Source organism: Leptodactylus fuscus, chromosome 9 (assembly GCF_031893055.1).
Source record: "Leptodactylus fuscus isolate aLepFus1 chromosome 9, aLepFus1.hap2, whole genome shotgun sequence".
Lineage (NCBI taxonomy): Eukaryota > Metazoa > Chordata > Amphibia > Anura > Leptodactylidae > Leptodactylus > Leptodactylus fuscus.
In genome coordinates this window covers 48791306-48812781 of record NC_134273.1, presented here as the reverse complement: position 1 = coordinate 48812781, position 21476 = coordinate 48791306, and the positions used below count along the sequence as shown (strand labels likewise).

Here is a 21476-nt window from a genome sequence, read left to right as displayed (position 1 = left end):
CACAGTACCACACGGGGAGGATTAGATACGCGCGTCTGCACACAGTACCACACGGGGGAGGATTAGATACGCGCATCTACACACAGTACCACATGCCATAGGATTAGATACGTGCGTCTGCACACAGTACCACATGCTGGGGGATTGGATACGCGCGTCTACACACAGTTCCACACGCCGTAGGATTAGATACGCGCCTCTTCACACAATACCACACAGGGGAGGATTAGATACACGTGTCTTCACACAGTTGTACACGCCATAGGATTAGATACACACGTCTGCACACAGTACCACATGCCGTAGGATTAGATACTTGCATCTAAACACAGTACTACATGGGGAAGGATTAGATACAGCTTTACTCCAGGTATCCATAACAACTGATCACAGGTTTTTCACTGACATTCAAAATGAGATACACATAATCACATGACGCTTATGGACATACACACAAACCACATACAAAATACACCAATGCAAAATTGGACAATTCTTATGGGGCCACTACACAAACATAAAATGTAATATACCCGTGCGAAGCCGGGTCCTCCCTCTAGTTCTCTGATAAATCCAAGTTGTCACTGTTGTCACTAACACCTATGTGATACATGTATCAGTGCTAGGGATACTTAGGTAATTAGCTTAAACATCTTGGCTAAAAACACTCTGTTTACTACCTATAGTAATCTCCTTGTTGTGGAATAGGGAGGGGAGCAAGTAAATACCTATCACTACTAGAGATAGGGCAATTTTACACACACCTATACCCGCTGCTTTATACATGGGGGCCGTATTCTGTGTTTGTGCACCTATTTTTAATGAACCACCCATAAAAGTTAAGTTTTAATAGTTTTTTCTAGTGGGGTTGCCCCTTTTCGTTGTTTACACTATATATACACATACTTGTGAATGTATTTATAAGGGAAGTTTATTATTAGTAAGGCCAGGGGAACCATTATGTAAGGAAGGGGGGTATGTATAAAAATTAACGATTAATAGTAAATCTAGTGGGGAAGCTATTATTAATGAGGGTGCTAACAGTTCTCGTAGCTTTTTTAATAATAGATCCTCCTTATAAATAGCCCTGGATTGGTGGGCACAGTACAAAGGTTTCATAAATTGGCCCACCCCCATCACCAACCACTATTATACCCATCTGAAAGATGGCAAAAATTGTGATTATATACGGTGACATTCAATGGGTGAAAATATATTAACTGACTGATGTAACTTTCCTCCTGTAAGATGTGTTTTATACATTCATCTCTGTTAATAATCGCTATTGCCATTATTTTAGTGTGTAACAGATATCGCTAGAGAGCGGTCGAAGTATTTTACTCTATAAAGGTCAGGCATATGTTGTATAAGTGTTACTTGCAACTGTTTTGGCGCTGTAATCTGGACAATAATAAACGTCTGTGTCACAGTGCCAATAACTTCCTGTTTATGTTCAGAGGGGTATTACATACCCCTCTGATTGACCTCAGAGGGGTATTATATTATCTCTCACTGTGACAATTAGAGTGCAAAAATACAGCATACACTCTGTGGATAGGATAGCAGAGGCAAAAAGCCTTTCTAGCCCTCCTCCTCTGGAGGTCACAGGTTATGCACAGACAATGAGGATTTCTCATTGTCTTCAAAGTCTGCAGCTCTGCTCCGTCTCCTTTTTGCACTCAACTGTTAAAATGCTGTCTCAGGCAGCATTTTATCTCAGGGTCCATTAGGGCTATGAAGATAAGCTTGGATTCACTTAAATCTTGAACATCATGAGACATCTTTTAAATGAAACCAAGATTATCATAATAGTCCTTACAGGTTTAGAGCGATCTGCTTTTAAAAACAGTGTTGGAAAGTGATATCTGCATTGGGATTCCAATACTGAACATTGCTTTCACCAGTGATTACTCTGGATCTGCAAGGACTATCATTATGATCATGGTATCATTTTAAAATCTCCAAAGTGAATCCAATATTCTCTTCAAAGCCTTAACAGATCCTGCAACTAACGTGTCACCCTGCCCAGATGGCTGGGAAAGGGTTAAAGGGGTTGTCCAGACAAAAATGGACAACCCTTTTAAAGTTTAAATAAGTGGCAGTGAAAAACAAACAAAAAACCCCACATACTCACCTGTCCTCGATGTCCTGTTGTCCTCCTGGTTCTTCTGCTGTGTCTCCCAGCGTTATGCTGAAGTTGCTGATTGGTAGTCCCCTGAAGAACCGTACGTAGGCGCTCAAGGTGGAGGTTTTAGTATCTATTTTTTCTGCCTTACAAGATATTTTGTATTTGATTCATATTGATGGCAGTGTTGTATATAATGCTGATGACACTGCATTATGCTATAGGACCTATGTTTTGAGTATTGATCAGCATGCATAATGAAGGTTTTAGTGTATTTTACACTCCAGCATTGTTGTAGATGAGCGAGTAGTATTCCATTGAATACTACGGTATTCGATACACTCTGTCTGGGTCTGGGGTTACTAGGTGGGGTGGCATAGACACACAAGTCCAGTTTCTTTAGTCCAAAACAAAGGAAGAGTTTATTTTCACTCAAGAATATAGTGCAGCAACAAAAGGAAAACAATACAAAAATAAATACCTGCCCGGCTAGGCTCTAACTGAACATAGAATAGGTTACCTCACCTAGAGTAATAGAAATCCAAAAGCCAGTAGAATCTTTCAGGGCACAGCTCCAAAAATATGATCTCTCTCTCTTTGGCTCTCCAGCCAAGCTCTGCCAAAGTGTTGTTGCTGGAGCTGGCTTCTTAAGCCTCCTTGACGAGGAGACTCTCTGCAGCTGAGTCGCCGCCGGAACATCCCCAAAGTGTGGACTGGAGGGGGGTGGAATAACAGGTCCCACTAACAACCTACCTGTCATTCCTAAAAATCCAGCCCAGTACTGAGCATTTACTAAAATGCTCAGCAGATGAAAGTTGTCTGCTGTGAACAAACATTCCTGGAGTTTTCTCATCTCACCCACCTGAGTAGTCTGGGTGAGGTGTACACCCCCTCCATTACCTGACCAGCCATCGGCTTACAACTCGTACTCGGTCGAATACCACACAGTAAACGCAGTAAAAATTTGATTCCCTTCTCACCTTCCCTGGCGTTTTTTTTACACCAACAACTATGTAGGGGGAGGTGGGACACACACTAGGAAAACGTAGGCATTGGAAAAAAAAAACCAAAAAAAAAAACATATACAGTCATTGGCTGGCTAAATCAGCAGCAGCAATAATAATAATACTGGGACTTGGGCATGTTAGATGCACCCAGACATGCTTCCCCTGCTGTCCCAGTTGCATTCCAGAGGTGTTGGCGTCATTTCCTGTGGTGTCATTGTGGACTTGGTGACTCCAATTAGTCGAATTTTGGTTTTCCTGAAACGAGCATGTTTTTCTCATAGACTATAATGGGATTCGATATTCAAACGAATAGTCGAACGTTAAAGGGGTTGGCCACTTTCAGACCAATATTGAGAAACAAATGTACAATAAAAAGATATACAATTTTCCAATATACTTTCTGTATCTATTCCTTACAGTTTTCTAGATCTCTGCTTGCTGTCATGTGATGAGCACACAGGTGCACAGCTAATTACCAGACAGATGTCTGAATATTGTGCTGTGACTATAATGAGCAGCACCTGTGTACTCATCACATGACTATGGACCATAAATCACATGACCACGGTCAGACTTTTATTCACTAGAAGTAGCAGAATGAATGACAGCAAGCCGAAATCTAGAAAACTGTGATGAATTGATACAGAAAGTATATTGGAAAATTGTACAACTTTTTATTATACAAACCATAACATGTGTCTCTCATTATTGGTCTGAAAGTGGACAATCCCTTTAAGGTCTACTCGAATCAAATTTTCAAATATTTCAGTACTTGCTCATCTCTATTGCTTATGATTGTGTACCTGAGGTTTTTTGTTTTTTTTTAAAATACACAATTAGATATTGAGTTTTTGTGAGACAATTACAGTAGGATATGAAATTTTTGCGTTATTGTATACCTGTTATATTTGTTGTCCATAGGCAATATCTCTCTCTGCCATTTTGTTTTTAATATTGATATAGTATAAGTGGAGTGCTACCACGACTTCTGCCTTCTTTCTGTATGTGTGTTTTTATATGTGTATGTATTTTTTTCTTTGATTAATACAATATATATTTTTGTACTTATTTTGTACATGTGGTTGTTATTAATTTGCAGTGATTCTGTATAGGCTTATGAAATTACTTTACTGTATGTGCCAAATCTAAAACTACCATTTGATAGGACCAGGGCACCAACAATTGTTCAACAATTTCTCCCCGTATTTGGTTTACCCTATACAGAAGGTCCTGGCTAATGGACATATAGAGGAACTCCTTGTCTGCCCCTGGATACTGGGGTTCACCATTTACCACCTTTACATTTTCTCTGGCATGTGCCAGATTAAAATCTCTAATTTGAGCAGTCCCAAAATTGTCATGGGACATCTCGAGCTCTGGCACCTCAGCAACTCCGTCCTGCCCTTCAGCATTACCAGCTAATACAGACAGGGGAAAATTATTACCTTCTTGGGTCACCCCTACAACTGGTGTTTCCCTGTCAGGATCAAAGGGTTCAGGGTTAAACTTAGGCAAGGCATCATCAGTCTTAACATTTTTTGGACATGGTAGACACTGCTTTTTTCCCCCCACATATCCCAAAAAAGAGGAAAATCCCTCCCCATGATCACATTATGGAATAGGGACTTAACCACACCCACTTTTGAGAGTCAGTGCCAGAGGTAGTTTCTGCTGAACAAGCTGGAGACTGCACTTGGAACTGCTGCAGTCCATGGGCTCAGTCATCAGGGGACAGTAGGCAGCAACGTAACCCAGTTCATGGCACTGCCAACACCTGAGGTGATATAGGTCTCAATTTTGAGACCTAGGTTTAACACTTTCAGTCCCAGCTGTCTGTTCCCCCTGTGAGTATCCTCCCCTCACAAGCTTTCTGGCCCCCACAGTAGTATGTGCAGTCTTACCCGCTTTGGGGTTAGTAGATCTGGGAGACGCCTACAGTAGCTCCTCTGTGGCTCAGTATCGTTCCACCAAACTCACCAGCTGGCCAGCCGTTGTAGGTCCCACTTCTCCTACCCAGCACTGAATTTTGGTGTAAGTGATATGGTGTATTTATCCAGAACCACTCTCACCACCATCTGTGCCGGAGTGGCCTCCTCAGGCTTCTTTACAGATAGATCAGATCATGTAGGCAAAAAACAAACAACACCGAGCCGATCCTCGTGTATTACCACTGGAAGAAAATGTGGTTTAAATGTAGAGACAAGTGCTTGTTCACCTGGGTGGGTTGTGAGGAAGTCACAACAACCCAAATAACCTTGAGAGCAAGCAAGTCCAGGGTATGTAGAATAAGGTGGAGGGCAGCAGCTGCAGGACCGTTACACGAACGGGAACGTACAACGAAAAATTGGGGCCGGCCTGATACAATGCTCAGCCTGAAGAACAGCGCTCACCCAGAAGAGGACAGAAATTTCTTTAATAACCAATGGAACAGCACAACGCGTTTCGGACATATGGTAGTCCTTCCTCAAGTGCACAGTTACTGGCCTGGATGGCTCCAAACATGCCATGATGAAGGAACCAGCAAGGTTCTGAAACGCGTAGCTTAAACAATCTCTGTACGCTGGGTGTACTTACCTGTGATGCTTATATTTTTTTAATGCGGAAATAAAAGTTAATTTTTACCTTCTGGAGACGCTGGATATTCTTTACTTTTTGATGGCTCCAAACATGTTTGGAGCCATCCAGGCCAGTGACTGTGCACTTGAGGAAGGACTACCATATGTCCGAAACGCGTTGTGCTGTTCCATTGGTTATTAAAGAAATTTCTGTCCTCTTCTGGGTGAGCGCTGTTCTTCAGGGTGAGCATTGTATCAGATCAGATCATGTATCTGGGATCGGTGTGGGAGACTCTCGGAGAAAGTCCAGTGGTGCACTCTCCCAGAATGTACATGTATATTCAAACTGAAACGTGCCAGGATCTCAGCTCTCAGTCTGGAGTATTTTAAGTCTATATAAGCCATATTTTAAGTCTATGAAATTCACACAGATCATAGTAGGCCTTCTGAGGTTCCCCAGTGAGAAGAGGTGCAACTACACTGACCCACTGATCCTTAAGCAGTTTCTCTTGCTTGCCAACTCGCTTAAAAACCCAAAGATACTCCTTTACGTCATCTGTGGACATCATCTTTTGTAGAGCACTCTGCACGGCAGCTCGAACAGAGAGCTGTACCCTTTGGGTCTCTCTTACACTAATACACTATCCTGTCTTCCTCTGGTCAACCAAAGCCTTGTTGAGTTCCATCAGCATCTCCATAAGCCGCAAGTTCACCTCCTGCTGCTGTGCTTGCTTCTGTCGTCTCTCTGTTTCCATCAGAGCTTTTTGTTGCTGAGCCTCAGCTTGCTGCTTCCCAAACTGTTATACAAAGTCCTCCATGTTGGTGTTCTCCTTTTTAACCTCTACTACAGCCTTTTACCTAGGACATAGAAGAGGGGGGGGGGGGAGGTGTATGTCTCTTTAAGACTGTGTAACTTGGGTTTGCCCGCATCTGAAACACCATATGTGGGAAAGGTAGCTCAGTAGAAGCAGTGGTGCGAACCCAACCAGTCAGAGACAGGGACACAAATCTTACAGCAAACCCCAGCTTATTTAAAAAAAATAGCAAAAAAAATAAACCTTTACGTCAGGCACAGGATAATCAAAATAAAATGCAGCCTTAACTTAAGGCAAAACAAAACCTGCTCGTCTAAGCGCTAACTAAACAGAAAATAATAACTGTACATGTGGCTTACTACCAGCCACATGAATCAGCCAAAACAACACAGTCCTGTAACATAATGCTCTCAGTGTCAGGACAGACCCAGCCACTTCCTCTCCTCCCAGAATCTGCCCTGAAGTGCATGCTCTGAAACCCTTTATGGCCCAGTAACGAGGCTGTGACCTACATCTGGGCTGCAGCTTACTCAAGATCCGCCCTTGACCACACATATGTCAGGAATCTGGGGGAGATATACCGTGACTCCAGCACTCTGCCAGTCACCTTCTCACATGTGTCATACAAACGGAGGCGAGTCACACTCTTCCATAAGATGATGCCATATTTTAAGTCTATGAAATTGAGAAACAAGCAAGCAAATATATAGTTTTATTAAAGAGTAACATGAAGGATAAAATATTAACCTATACATGTATTCTAGATCTGTACAAATATATCTTTATTACAAGGTCTGTGTTAACAAGAATATAATTCAGCTCAGGCCCAAGTCATAGTCTTATATGCATATCATCACCTTTTCCTATTTATAGGAGCTTCTACTTCTGCTTTAAGTCTGTCTTCTCTAACAAGTAGTTATCAAGCTCAAAATACAAAAACTGAGAAATATGTAAATATTTCATGATTTTATATATATATATATATATATGTATATATATATATATATATAGATATACACACACACACACACTGTATATATACACACACAGTGCCTTGCAAAAGTATTTGGCCCCCTTGAACTTTTCAACCTTTTGCCACATTTGAGGCTTCAAACATTAAGATCCAAAATGTTAATTTTTGGAGGAAGAATCAACAACAAGTGAAGACCAAGGTACACACCAGGCAGGTCTGAGATACTGTTGTGGAGAAGTTTAAAGCTGGATTTGGATACAAAAAGATTTCCCAAGCTTTAAACAACCCAAGAAGCACTGTGCATTGTGCAAGCAATCATATAGAAATGGAAGGAGTATCAGACCACTGCAAATCTACCAAGACCCGGCCATCCCTCTAAACTTTCATCTCAAACAAGGAGAAGACTGATCAGAGATGCAGCCAAGAGGTTCATGATCACTCTGGATGAACTACAGAGATCTACAGCTGAGGTGGGAGTGTATGTCCATAGGTTAACAATCAGTCGTACACTGCACAAATCTGGCCTTTATGGAAGAGTGGCAAGAAAGCCATTTCTCAAAGATATCCATAAAGTTTAAAGTTTGCCACAAGCCACCTGGGAGACACAACAAACATGTGGAAGAAGGTGCTCTGGTCAGATGAAACCAAAATCGAACTTTTTGGCCACAATGCAAAATGATATGTTTGGCGTAAAAGCAACAAAACTCATCACCCTGAACACACCATCCCCACTGTCAAACATGGTGGTGGCAACATCATGGTTTGGGCCTGCTTTTCTTCAGCAGGGACAGGGAAGATGGTTAAAATTGACGGGAAGATGGATGGAGCCAAATACAGGACCATTCTGGAAGAAAACCTGTTGGAGTCTGCAAAAGACCTGAGACTGGGACAGAGATTTATCTTCAAACAAGACAATGATCCAAAACATAAAGCAAAATCTACAATGGAATGGTTCACAAATAAAAGTATCCAGGTGTTAGAATGATCAAGTCAAAGTCCAGACCTGAATCCAATTGAGAATCTGTGTTAAGAGCTGAAACCTTCTGTTCACAAAAGCTCTCCATCCAACCTCACTGAGCTCCAGCTGTTTTGCAAGGAAGAATGGGCAAGAACTTCAGTCTCTCAATGTGCAAAACTGATAGAGACATACCCCAAGCGACTTGCAGCTGTAATCGCAGCAAAAGGTGGCGCTACAAAGTATTAACACAAAGGGGCCGGATAATTTTGCATGCTCAATTTTTCAGTTTTTTCTTTGTTAAAAAAGTTTTAAAAAATGCATTGGATGAGGTGGCTCCCCATTCCTCTCGTAAAGTCCCACATAGGAGGCAGCAACCCTGGCATACGCCACAGACACGATTTCTTCAGCGGTTCTCTAGGTGTGCTGAACGTCTCTGGAGAAAACCACGTTCACTTGCAGATTTTCTTCACTTCAAAGTTCTACCCTTAACCTCGACAAACAAGTTTATTTCACCTCTCTCATCTCTTCTCTCTCCAGCAACCCTAAAAGGCTTTTTGAAACTTTTCACTCCTTACTCACACCCATGGTACAGACGCCATTCATAGACCTTAGTGCTGATGACCTGGCCAATTATTTCCATGATAAAATTGATAAGATCCGTCAGGAAATAACTGCCCAAGCCCCAGGTGGCATTGATTCCCACACCTACCATAGTACGGACCCCCTCACCAACTGCACTTCAGACTGTCCATTCTCATCTTTTGAACCTTTTACAGAAGAGGAAGTCTCCCAGCTACTGTCTTCATCTCGCCCTACGACCTGCAGTAGTGACACCTTCCCCTCACACCTTCTCCAATCTCTGTCGCCTGCTGTCACGACTTACCTAACTAAAATATTTAACCACTCTCTCTCTTCTGGAATCTTCTCATCCTCTTTCAAGCATGCTGTTATAACCCCACTATTGAAAAAACCCTTCCTAGACCAATCCTGTGCTGCTAACTATCGACCCGTCTCTAACCTTCCCTTCATCTCTAAACTCTTGGAACGCCTGGTCTATTCTCGGTTAATCCGCTATCTCTCTGATTGACCCCTTAGAATCTGGTTTCCACGCTCTGCACTCTACTGAAACAGCCCTCACAAAAGTCTCCAATGATCTCCTAATGGCTAAATCTAATGGTGACTTCTCTCTTCTTATTCTTCTGGACCTCTCTGCAGCTTTTGACACTATTGACAATCAGCTCCTCCTCACTATGCTCCGCTCAATCAGCCTCAATGACACTGCGCTCTCCTGGTTCTCCTCTTAACTCTCAAACCGCACTTTTAGTGTATCATTTGTGGGCTCTGTTTCTTCCCCTCTTTCCCTTGTTGTTGGGGTTCCTCAGGGCTCGGTCCTAGGCCCCCTGCTCTTTTCTCTCTACACAGTCACCATTGGAGAAACCATCGCCAGATTTGACTTCCGGTACCATCTTTATGCTGATGACACCCAATTATACACATCTTCCCATGACATCACCCCTGCACTAATACAGAACACCAGTGACTGTCTTTCTGCTGTCTCTAATATCATGTCCTTGCTCTATCTGAAACTAAATCTCCCTAAGACTGAACTACTACTGTTTCCACCATCTAATAGATCTGTCCCTGATGTATCCATTGCAGTCTCAGGCCTTACTATAACTCCTAGGCAGCATGCCCGCTGCCTCAGGGTTATGTTTGACTCAGACCCCTCATATTTAATCACTCGCACGCTCATGTCACCTCCACCTTAAAAACATCTCCAGAATACGCCCTTTCTTTATCAGAGATACATTAAAGTTTATCCAAAAGCTAAGAGCACAAAATTGTGTTAAAGAGCTGAGACAAGTAAACAAAGTGACCCGCAGCTTGAAAAGAAACGGATGAGACAGGCTAAATGTAAGGGCCCGTTCACACGGCGTAAAACACGCGTGTATTTTGGCAAAATACACGTGTAAAAAATACATGTGTAAAAATAAGACTCCCAATGACTTTAATGACATTTTACACGTGTATTTTGACGAGTATTTTGATGTGTATTTTGACGTGTATTTTGACATGTTTTTTTACACGTGTAAAAAAATGTCATTGAAGTCAATGGGAGTCTTATTTTTACACGTGTATTTTGCCAAAATAAACACGCGTTTACACCATGTGAACAGGCCCTAAAGCAGCTGAGACATCACAGCAACGGGAATGTTGTCTTCACAAGAACTGGATAAGGCAGGCTGAAGCAAAGGAATATGGAAACATCTGAACAAAAGGTTGAACGTTCTGAAAATGACTGTATACGACATATGTAATGGGGCTGCCTGGTCTATCAACCACATACAGTGGGGCAAAAAAGTATTTAGTCAGTCACCAATAGTGCAAGTTCCACCACTTAAAAAGATGAGAGGCGTCTGTAATTTACATCATAGGTAGACCTCAACTACGAGAGACAAAATGAGAAAACAAATCCTGAAAATCACATTGTCTGATTTTGTAAGAATTTATTTTCAAATTATGGTGGAAAATAAGTATTTGGTCAGTAACAAAATTTCATCTCAATACTTTGTTATATATCCTTTGTTGGCAATGATAGAGGTCAAATGTTTTCTGTAAGTCTTGACAAGGTTGGCACACACTGTTGTTGGTATGTTGGCCCATTCCTCCATGCAGATCTCCTCTAGAGCAGTGATGTTTTGGGGCTGTCGCTTGGCAACACGGACTTTCAACTCCCTCCAAAGGTTTTCTATAGGGTTGAGATCTGGAGACTGGCTAGGCCACTCCAGGACCTTGAAATGCTTCTTACAAAGCCACTCCTTCGTTGCCCTGGCGGTGTGCTTTGGATCATTGTCATGTTGAAAGACCCAGCCACGTTTCATCTTCAATGCCCTTGCTGATGGAAGGAGGTTTGCACTCAAAATCTCACGATACATGGCCCCATTCATTCTTTCATGTACCCGGATCAGTCGTCCTGGCCCCTTTGCAGAGAAACAGCCCCAAAGCATGATGTTTCCACCCCCATGCTTTACAGTAGGTATGGTGTTTGATGGATGCAACTCAGTATTCTTTTTCCTCCAAACACGAAAAGTGGTGTTTCTACCAAACAGTTCCAGTTTGGTTTCATCAGACCATAGGACATTCTCCCAATACTCTTCTGGATCATCCAAATGCTCTCTAGCAAACTTCAGACGGGCCCGGACATGTACTGGCTTAAGCAGTGGGAAACGTCTGGCACTGCAGGATCTGAGTCCCTGGCGGCGTAGTGTGTTACTGATGGTAGGCTTTGTTACATTGGTCCCAGCTCTCTGCAGTTCATTCACTAGGTCCCCCCACGTTGTTCTGGGATTTTTGCTCACCGTTCTTGTGATCATTTTGACCCCACGGGGTGAGATTTTGCGTGGAGCCCCAGATCGAGGGAGATTATCAGTGTTCTTGTATGTCTTCCATTTTCTAATTATTGCTCCCACAGTTGATTTATTCAATCCAAGCTGGTCGCCTATTGCAGATTCAGTCTTCCCAGCCTGGTGCAGGGCTACAATTTTGTTTCTGGTGTCCTTTGACAGCTCTTTGGTCTTCACCATAGTGGAGTTTGGAGTCTGACTGTTTGAGGGTGTGCACAGGTGTCTTTTTATACTGATAAGTTTAAACAGGTGCCATTACTACAGGTAATGAGTGGAGGAAAGAGGAGACTCGTAAAGAAGAAGTTACAGGTCTGTGAGAGCCAGAAATCTTGATTGTTTGTAGGTGACCAAATACTTATTTTCCACCATAATTTGAAAAAAAATTCTTACAAAATCAGACAATGTGATTTTCTGGATTTGTTTTCTCATTTTGTCTCTCATAGTATGGGTCTACCTATGATGTAAATTACAGACGCCTCTCATCTTTTTAAGTGGTGGAACTTGCACTATTGGTGACTGACTAAATACTTTTTTGCCCCACTGTACATGTCCATCGATTCACTCATGGAGAGTGAACAAACCATAATGTATCCATTGGAGTTCCTGAATTCTTTGGAGCCTCCTAGAATGCCACCGCATACACTCACTTTATAAATAGGAGCCACAATAATTTTGCTTCAGAACCTTGACCAACCAAAAATATGTAACAGAAGGGGCAACACGGTGGCTCAGTGGTTAGCCTTGCAGCGCTGGAGTCCTGGGTTCGAATCCCTCGCCAGGAACAACAACTGCAAGGAGTTTGTATGTTCTCCCCGTGTTTGTGTGTACTTTCTTCCATTCTACAAAGATATACTGATAGGAAAAAAAAAAAAAAAAAAAAAGTACATTGTGATCCCTATATGGGGCTCACAATCTGCATTAAAAAAAAAAAATTGTAATGGCACAAAATTGTGCATTAAGAGTCTTCATGCCCAATGTTATTGATCCCACTATTCCTATGGGAAACTCTAAGGGTACATTTACACAGAGGAAAATGGCGCTGAATTGGGTGTGGAATCTGCGTCAGATTCAGCACTGAAAAAAAAAAACATCCCATTGACTTCAATGGGTTCCATTTTTCTCTATGTGAATGCACCCTTAGGCTAAGACCCACCAGCGTGAACGCTTCACGGTTCTTCCTGCAGAGCTTTGAACAGAAAGTTCATGAAGTTTTCCTCCGCGGACTTTCTGTTTACAATTATATCTACGGTAAAGCCACCGGCGTTTCCGTAGATATAATTGACATGCTGCGATTTTCAAAACTGCGACGGTTTTGAAATCGCCGCGTGTCCGCGCTGCGATTTTTTTCCGCAAGGTGGGCACGGGATTCGCGTGAATCCCATCCATTTTCAAAGAACTGTAAAACGTTGCGATTTTTCTCGCGGGGGAAAAATACGGTGTTTCCGGTCCGTGGGGCCCCAGCCCTAGGGAGCAAATGTTTTCATTCCGCGTATTCCTTTGCTACCAAGCGACATACCCTTCCCAATCAGACTTGCATTTGCTATGACTATAAACAAAGCACAAGGTCAATTACTTAAAGTAGCCGGCATTAATTTGGAGAGCCTGTGTTTCTCACATGGACAGTTGTACGGTGCTTGCTCTACAGTGGGTAACCCCAAAAACTTTTCATATACAGGTATGCACCTGAAGGTAAAACCAGAAACATTGTGTACCAAAAAGCACCACAATAGATAGTTGTATAACTGTAAACCAATGTTACTCTTTGGTCCGTGAACTACTTATAGATTACACTGGAGGGAGGGGGAAGGGCTGCACTATGTTGTTAAAATTGTTTGTGTAAGGGGCATAAATTTTAATTTTTGATTAAAAAAATAGTTCAAGAAAAGATGTAATAGTTTATACTACATAATATGTACTGAACATTTAAAATCGATAAAAATGTAAAATTAGTAAAAAAAAAAAAAAAAACAATTAGTGAAATGCCAAAATAATAAAAATTTAGAGTGGAAAAAAAAGATTTACTATAGCTCTGAGAATGTCAATTTCAGTGTGACACTGAAAATTTTACTTTAGGATAACCAACAATTTAACATATTTTTCGCGAGCGAAGCCGCGGGTAATCTACTAGTTATAGAATAAAATATAAAAGTTCTCACCCTCATCCACAAGGCTCTCCATAATCCTGCACCTCCCTAAATTTCCTCCCTCATCTCTGTCTACCGCCCAACCCGTACTCTCCGTTCACTCAATGACCTAAAACTTACATCCTCTATCCCACGCTCGTATACAAGACTTCTCCCAAGTTGCACCACTTCTCTGGAATGCTCTACCCCGGACAATCAGATTAACTCCCAATTTCTACAGTTTTAAACGCAAACTAAAGACACATCTTTTCAGACAGGCCTATCACAATTTCTAATGTAAACCCTTCCATAATATAATTAGAATCCCCAAAATTTAACCCTCCTCTGTCCCTGCTCCCACATTACCCCACATGATATGATGCCATTTCAGGCTAACTTTATATGCTCAAAGCTCCATCCACATGTTACAGGACACGACTAGTGATGGCTCAAAGTTTTATGTTTGTGTAACAACAGTAACCTCTATTACAACATTGTCTGACCTCTGTATAAGCAATGCCACCCCTGCTACCATTTGTGTCACCCCCTCTACCTCATAGATTGTAAGCTCTTGCGAGCAGGGCCTTAGTCCCATTGTGTGAAATGACTTCCTTTGTTATGTATCTTTCTGTCTGTTTTTGAACCATACAAATTGTACAGTGCTGCGGAATATGTTGGCTCTATATAAATACAATTTATTATTATTATTAAAATTATTATTAAAATATCCAATACATTTTGTTCCACTTCACAATTGTGCCCCACTTGTTGTTGATTCTTCCCCCCAAAATTTTAATTTTCTATTTTTAATGATTGAAGTCTGAAATGTGGCAAAAGGTTGAAAAGTTCAAGGTGGCCTAATACTTTCACAAGGCACTGTATAACCAAACTGCAGGATCATAACAGGCCTTAAAGGGCTTGTCCAGGCAAAATGGACAACGCTTTTAACATTTAAATCAGCCGGGGGCAGTGAAAAAAAAAACAAACAAAAAAACCAACAACATACCTATCTGTACCATGATGCTCCAGTGTCGCGGTTCTTCTGCAGTTCTGCTGAAGCCAATTAGCAACTTCAACAGCACTCCGGAAGAGAACGCGGGCAGCAGAAGAACCAGAACGCGCAGAAGAGGACATCGTAGCATTGGGGGACAAGTGAGTATGATGGAGTTTTTGTTTTATTTATTTTTAAAATATTTTATTCACTGCCCTTGGCTGATTTAAATGATAAAACAGTCATCTATTTTTGCCTGGACAACCTTTTTAATATTCTCTTTCACAGCTTGAGAACCCCAGGGAGATCATAGAAGTGATAAATCATGTTAATATCATTACAGTAATAAAGAAGTCACTATTCCTTTCACTAATACTAGTCAGTCATTTATTGATACCTGCTGCACAGTCCTTAAGCAAAAAGTGCTAGTTGATAACCGGGAACCAACTTAGTGGAAGGGTTGGAGAGAAGGAGAAAAAAAAAACAACAAAAAAAAAGACAACTTAGAGGACCTAAATATAAGGATGCAGAAGCAGCCCCAGAGGGCACTAAATGATAACATGCCATCCTAATTTGTCTTCTTGTCATCTGTAGGTGCATAGGGAGGAGGTCGCTCCTAAAAAGAATTTTTAGAAAAGTGTAAATTTTCACAAATTCAATAAGAAAGCAAACAAATCATTAAAAGTGTGAAGCTGAAATGCCGAAAGCTAAGCCACACGAGACCCACACGGAACATTAAAATATATCTGTCCTTAAAAAACACTTTATTAATCCATTGAACATTCCTTTGTCAGAAAATAAGCTGTAACATTCTCTCAAGCAACTAAATCACTAAAGTGGAAAGAAGGTCCATCCAGTATTCAAACTTGTACTGTTAATACATACGTATATGGCAAACGCCAAGGGGGTGTAAGATCTGTGATTTTTGTATGCTGTGACATTCATGGGTTGTTTTTAAATAAAGGCTTACCTATTTTTGTTATACTGTAGTTAGGGCTACAGTATTGTAAACATAAAGCTGAGACTCTAAGCCAGTGATGGCGAACCTATGGGACGTGTGCCAAAGAGGGAATGCAGAGCTCTCTATGCTTCGAACGTGGTCAGGTGATTGGGTGCCACACATCACACAGGTCAATGCCAAACGACGCCTCGCTTGGTGTAAGGAGCGTAAACATTGGACAACTGAACAGTGGAAAAACGTTGTGTGGAGAGACAAATCACGGTACACAATGTGGCGATCCGATGGCACGGTGTGGGTATGGCGAATGCCCAGTGAACATCATCTGCCAGCGTGTGTAGTGCCAACAGTAAAATTCGGAGGCGGTGGTGTTATGGTGTGGTCATGTTTTTCATGGAGGGGGCTTGCACCCCTTGTTGTTTTGCGTGGCACTATCACAGCACAGGTCTACATTGATGTTTTAAACACCTTCTTGCTTCCCACTGTTGAAGAGCAATTCGGGGATGGCGATTGCATCTTTCAACACGATTGAGCACCTGTTCATACTGCATGGTCTGTGGCGGAGTGGTTACACGACAATAACATCTCTGTAATGAACTGGCCTGCACAGAGTCCTGACTTGAATCCTATAGAACACCTTTTGTATGTTTTGGAACACCGACTTCATGCCAGGCCTCACCGACCTACATCGATACCTCTCCTCAGTGCAGAACTCCGTGAAGAATGGGCTGATATTCCCCAAGAAACCTTCCAGCACCTGATTGAATGTATGCCTGCGAGAGTGGAAGCAGTCATCAAGGCTAAGGGTGGGCCAACACCATATTGAATTCCAGCATTACTAATGGAGAGGTGCCACAAATTTGTAAGTCATTTTCAGGCAGGTGTCCAGATACTTTTGATCACATAGTGTGTGTGTGTATATATATATATATATATATATATATATATATATATATATATATATATATATATATATATATATATATATATATATATATATATATATATATATATATATATATACACACACACACACACACACACACACACACACACACACACACAGTGGGGCAAAAAAGTATTTAGTCAGTTACCAATAGTGCAAGTTCCACCACTTAAAAAGATGAGAGGCGTCTGTAATTTACATCATAGGTAGACCTCAACTATGAGAGACAAAATGAGAAAACAAATCCAGAAAATCACATTGTCTGATTTTGTAAGAATTTATTTGCAAATTATGGTGGAAAATAAGTATTTGGTCAGTAACAAAATTTCATCTCAATACTTTGTTATATATCCTTTGTTGGCAATGACAGAGGTCAAACGTTTTCTGTAAGTCTTGACAAGGTTGGCACACACTGTTGTTGGTATGTTGGCCCATTCCTCCATGCAGATCTCCTCTAGAGCAGTGATGTTTTGGGGCTGTCGCTTGGCAACACGGACTTTCAACTCCCTCCAAAGGTTTTCTATAGGGTTGAGATCTGGAGACTGGCTAGGCCACTCCAGGACCTTGAAATGCTTCTTACAAAGCCACTCCTTCGTTGCCCTGGCGGTGTGCTTTGGATCATTGTCATGTTGAAAGACCCAGCCACGTTTCATCTTCAATGCCCTTGCTGATGGAAGGAGGTTTGCACTCAAAATCTCACGATACATGGCCCCATTCATTCTTTCATGTACCCGGATCAGTCGTCCTGGCCCCTTTGCAGAGAAACAGCCCCAAAGCATGATGTTTCCACCCCCATGCTTTACAGTAGGTATGGTGTTTGATGGATGCAACTCAGTATTCTTTTTCCTCCAAACACGAAAAGTGGTGTTTCTACCAAACAGTTCCAGTTTGGTTTCATCAGACCATAGGACATTCTCCCAATACTCTTCTGGATCATCCAAATGCTCTCTAGCAAACTTCAGACGGGCCCGGACATGTACTGGCTTAAGCAGTGGGACACGTCCGGCACTGCAGGATCTGAGTCCCTGGTGGCGTAGTGTGTTACTGATGGTAGGCTTTGTTACATTGGTCCCAGCTCTCTGCAGTTCATTCACTAGGTCCCCCGCGTGGTTCTGGGATTTTTGCTCACCATTCTTGTGATCATTTTGACCCCATGGGGTGAGATTTTGCGTGGAGCTCCAGATCAAGGGAGATTATCAGTGTTCTTGTATGTCTTCCATTTTCTAATTATTGCTCCCACAGTTGATTTATTCAATCCAAGCTGGTTGCCTATTGCAGATTCAGTCTTCCCAGCCTGGTGCAGGGCTACAATTTTGTTTCTGGTGTCCTTTGACAGCTCTTTGGTCTTCACCATAGTGGAGTTTGGAGTCTGACTGTTTGAGGGTGTGCACAGGTGTCTTTTTATACTGATAACAAGTTTAAACAGGTGCCATTACTACAGGTAATGAGTGGAGGAAAGAGGAGACTCTTAAAGAAGTTACAGGTCTGTGAGAGCCAGAAATCTTGATTGTTTGTAGGTGACCAAATACTTATTTTCCACCATAATTTGAAAAAAAATTCTTACAAAATCAGACAATGTGATTTTCTGGATTTGTTTTCTCATTTTGTCTCTCATAGTTGAGGTCTACCTATGATGTAAATTACAGACGCCTCTCATCTTTTTAAGTGGTGGAACTTGCACTATTGGTGACTGACTAAATACTTTTTTGCCCCACTGTATGTAATATATATATATATATATATATATATATATATATATATACATATACACACACATACATACACACATGCATACATACATACACCAGCAGGAGGACCCGGCTTTGCATGGGTATATTACATTTTATGTTTGTATAGTAGCCCCATAAGAATTGTCCAATTTTGCACTGGTGTATTATGTATGTGGTTTGTGTGTATGTCCATAAGTGTCATGTGATTATGTGTATCTCATTTTGGATATCAGTGTAAAACCTGTGATCAGTTGTTATGGATACCTGGAGTAAAGCTGTATATAATCCTTCCCCGTGTAATACTGTTTAGACGCAAGAATCTAATCCTTGTCGGTGTGGTACTGTGTGCAGATGCGTGTATCTAATCCTCCCCCGTGTGGTATTGTGTGAAGAGACGCGTATCTAATCCTCCGGCAAGTGAAACTGTGTGCGGACATGCATATCTAATCTTACAGAATGTGGTACTGGGTGCAGACGCGCGTATCTAATCCTCTGGCGTGTGGTACTGTGTGCAGACGCGTGTATCTAATCCTCTGGTGTGTGGTACTGTGTGCAGGCACGCCTATCTAATCCTCCCCCGTGCGGTACTGTGTGCTGAGATGTGTATGTAATTCTCTGGCATGTGGTATTGTGTGCAGAGGCTTGTATCTAATCCTACCCCATGTGGTACTGTGTGCAGACGCAGGTATCTAATCAAATTAGCGGCTTCAACAGCACTCTGGAAGAGACCCCGGGGAGCAGAAGCAGAAAGTTGGTATGGGCTAGCTAAGGAAACAGGGAGGGGTGTGAGAGAGGGGGGATCATGGGAGTTGTAGGCTAGGACAGCCTACAGGTACACAAATGTAGAGGATATCAGGAGGTCCCAGAGAGAGACAGAAATCACTCAAAACACTGCTAAAGGTATTTTGGTGCAATTATTAACCCATTAATAGCACTAAAATAGCTTCTCCTTTTTTAAAGTTTTTTTTTTGCACAGAAAAAACCCTTTAAAGAGGATTTTTCACCACCTCCAACAAGTTCAGCTCTTTACTTTAATTAAGAGATGCTGCTGAACTGATTCTGGACCAGCATTATTTGCTTGGAAAGGATGAGGGCTATAGAAAAAAAAATCCAACTATTAGTTTTGGTCTCTGATATGCTAGTTAAACTCTATAGTGTCAGGATGGTGGTGTAAGGCAGAAGCAAAGGGTGTGATTCTGAGCTCTGAATCACCTCTCCCCCAAACCACCTGACACTGTTCTTCTGATATTACAGAGCATAAAGAGGACCTTTTCTTGTGGGACAAACCTCCCCCCCCCTTCCCGTTCTCTAACAAAGCCTTCAAACGTCAGAGGGGGTGTTCCTATCGCCCAGTGAAGATGAGAACAGGATAGTACAAATATTTTTCTCGCTTAATTCATTGGAGGATACAGCACCATAGGATGTCCTAAAGCAGTCCCAGAGGGCCATGTATAGCTCTATACGGCCATCTGAACCTAGAACACAGCTGCTTGTAGAATCTTATGGGCCAAGCGGTCATTGGCAGAGGTCACAGAATGGATTTGATAGAACCTTGTGAAGGTATGGACAGAGGCCCAGGTGGCAGCCTTACAGATCTGGGCAGCAGAAGCCTGATGCCAAACAGCCCAGGAGGCTTCAACAGCTCTCTTGGAATGAGCAGTCACATGTAGAGGCTGTGGAAGATTCTTAAGCAAATACAGTTAGGGCCAGAAATATTTGGACAGTGACACAATTTTCGCGAGTTGGGCTCTGCATGCCACCACATTGGTTTTGAAATGAAACCTCTACAACAGAATTCAAGTGCAGATTGTAACGTTTAATTTGAAGGGTTGAACAAAAATATCTGATAGAAAATGTAGGAATTGTACACATTTCTTTACAAACTCCACATTTTAGGAGCTCAAAAGTAATTGGACAAATAAACATAACCCAAACAAAATATTTTTATTTTCAAATATTTTGTTGCGAATCCTTTGGAGGCAATCACTGCCTTAAATCTGGAACCCATGGACATCACCAAACGCTGGGTTTCCTCCTTCGTAATGCTTTGCCAGGCCTTTACAGCCGCAGCCTTCAGGTCTTGCTTGTTTGTGGGTCTTTCCGCCTTAAGTCTGGATTTGAGCAAGTGAAATGCATGCTCAATTGGGTTAAGATCTGGTGATTGACTTGGCCATTGCAGAATGTTCCACTTTTTTGCACTCATGAACTCCTGGGTAGCTTTGGCTGTATGCTTGGGGTCATTGTCCATCTGTACTATGAAGCGCCGTCTGATCAACTTGGCAGCATTTGGCTGAATCTGGGCTGAAAGTATATCCCGGTACACTTCAGAATTCATCCGGCTACTCTTGTCTGCTGTTATGTCATCAATAAACACAAGTGACCCAGTGCCATTGAAAGCCATGCATGCCCATGCCATCACGTTGCCTCCACCATGTTTTACAGAGGATGTGGTGTGCCTTGGATCATGTGCCGTTCCCTTTCTTCTCCAAACTTTTTTCTTCCCATCATTCTGGTACAGGTTGATCTTTGTCTCATCTGTCCATAGAATACTTTTCCAGAACTGAGCTGGCTTCTTGAGGTGTTTTTCAGCAAATTTAACTCTGGCCTGTCTATTTTTGGAATTGATGAATGGTTTGCATCTAGATGTGAACCCTTTGTATTTACTTTCATGGAGTCTTCTCTTTACTGTTGACTTAGAGACAGATACACCTATTTCACTGAGAGTGTTCTGGACTTCAGTTGATGTTGTGAACGGGTTCTTCTTGACCAAAGAAAGTATGCGGCGATCATCCACCACTGTTGTCATCCGTGGACGCCCAGGCCTTTTTGAGTTCCCAAGCTCACCAGTCAATTCCTTTTTTCTTAGAATGTACCCGACTGTTGATTTTGCT

General features: G+C 41.9%; 1 protein-coding gene across 3 annotated transcripts in view; it reads right to left on the bottom strand.

Moving 5' to 3' along the window:
* Window positions 1–21476, bottom strand: part of WBP2NL (WBP2 N-terminal like) — an 87869-nt gene that overhangs the window by 29257 nt on the left and 37136 nt on the right. For 2 of the 3 annotated variants that reach the window (XM_075286365.1, XM_075286367.1), the window contains exon 8: window positions 12320–15567. In XM_075286365.1, the coding sequence (XP_075142466.1) occupies window positions 15520–15567 (48 nt within the window). In that variant the 3' untranslated portion in view covers window positions 12320–15519. Of the gene's footprint in view, window positions 1–12319; window positions 15568–21476 lie in introns of those variants that run through there. The other variant, XM_075286366.1, reaches the window with a different exon arrangement.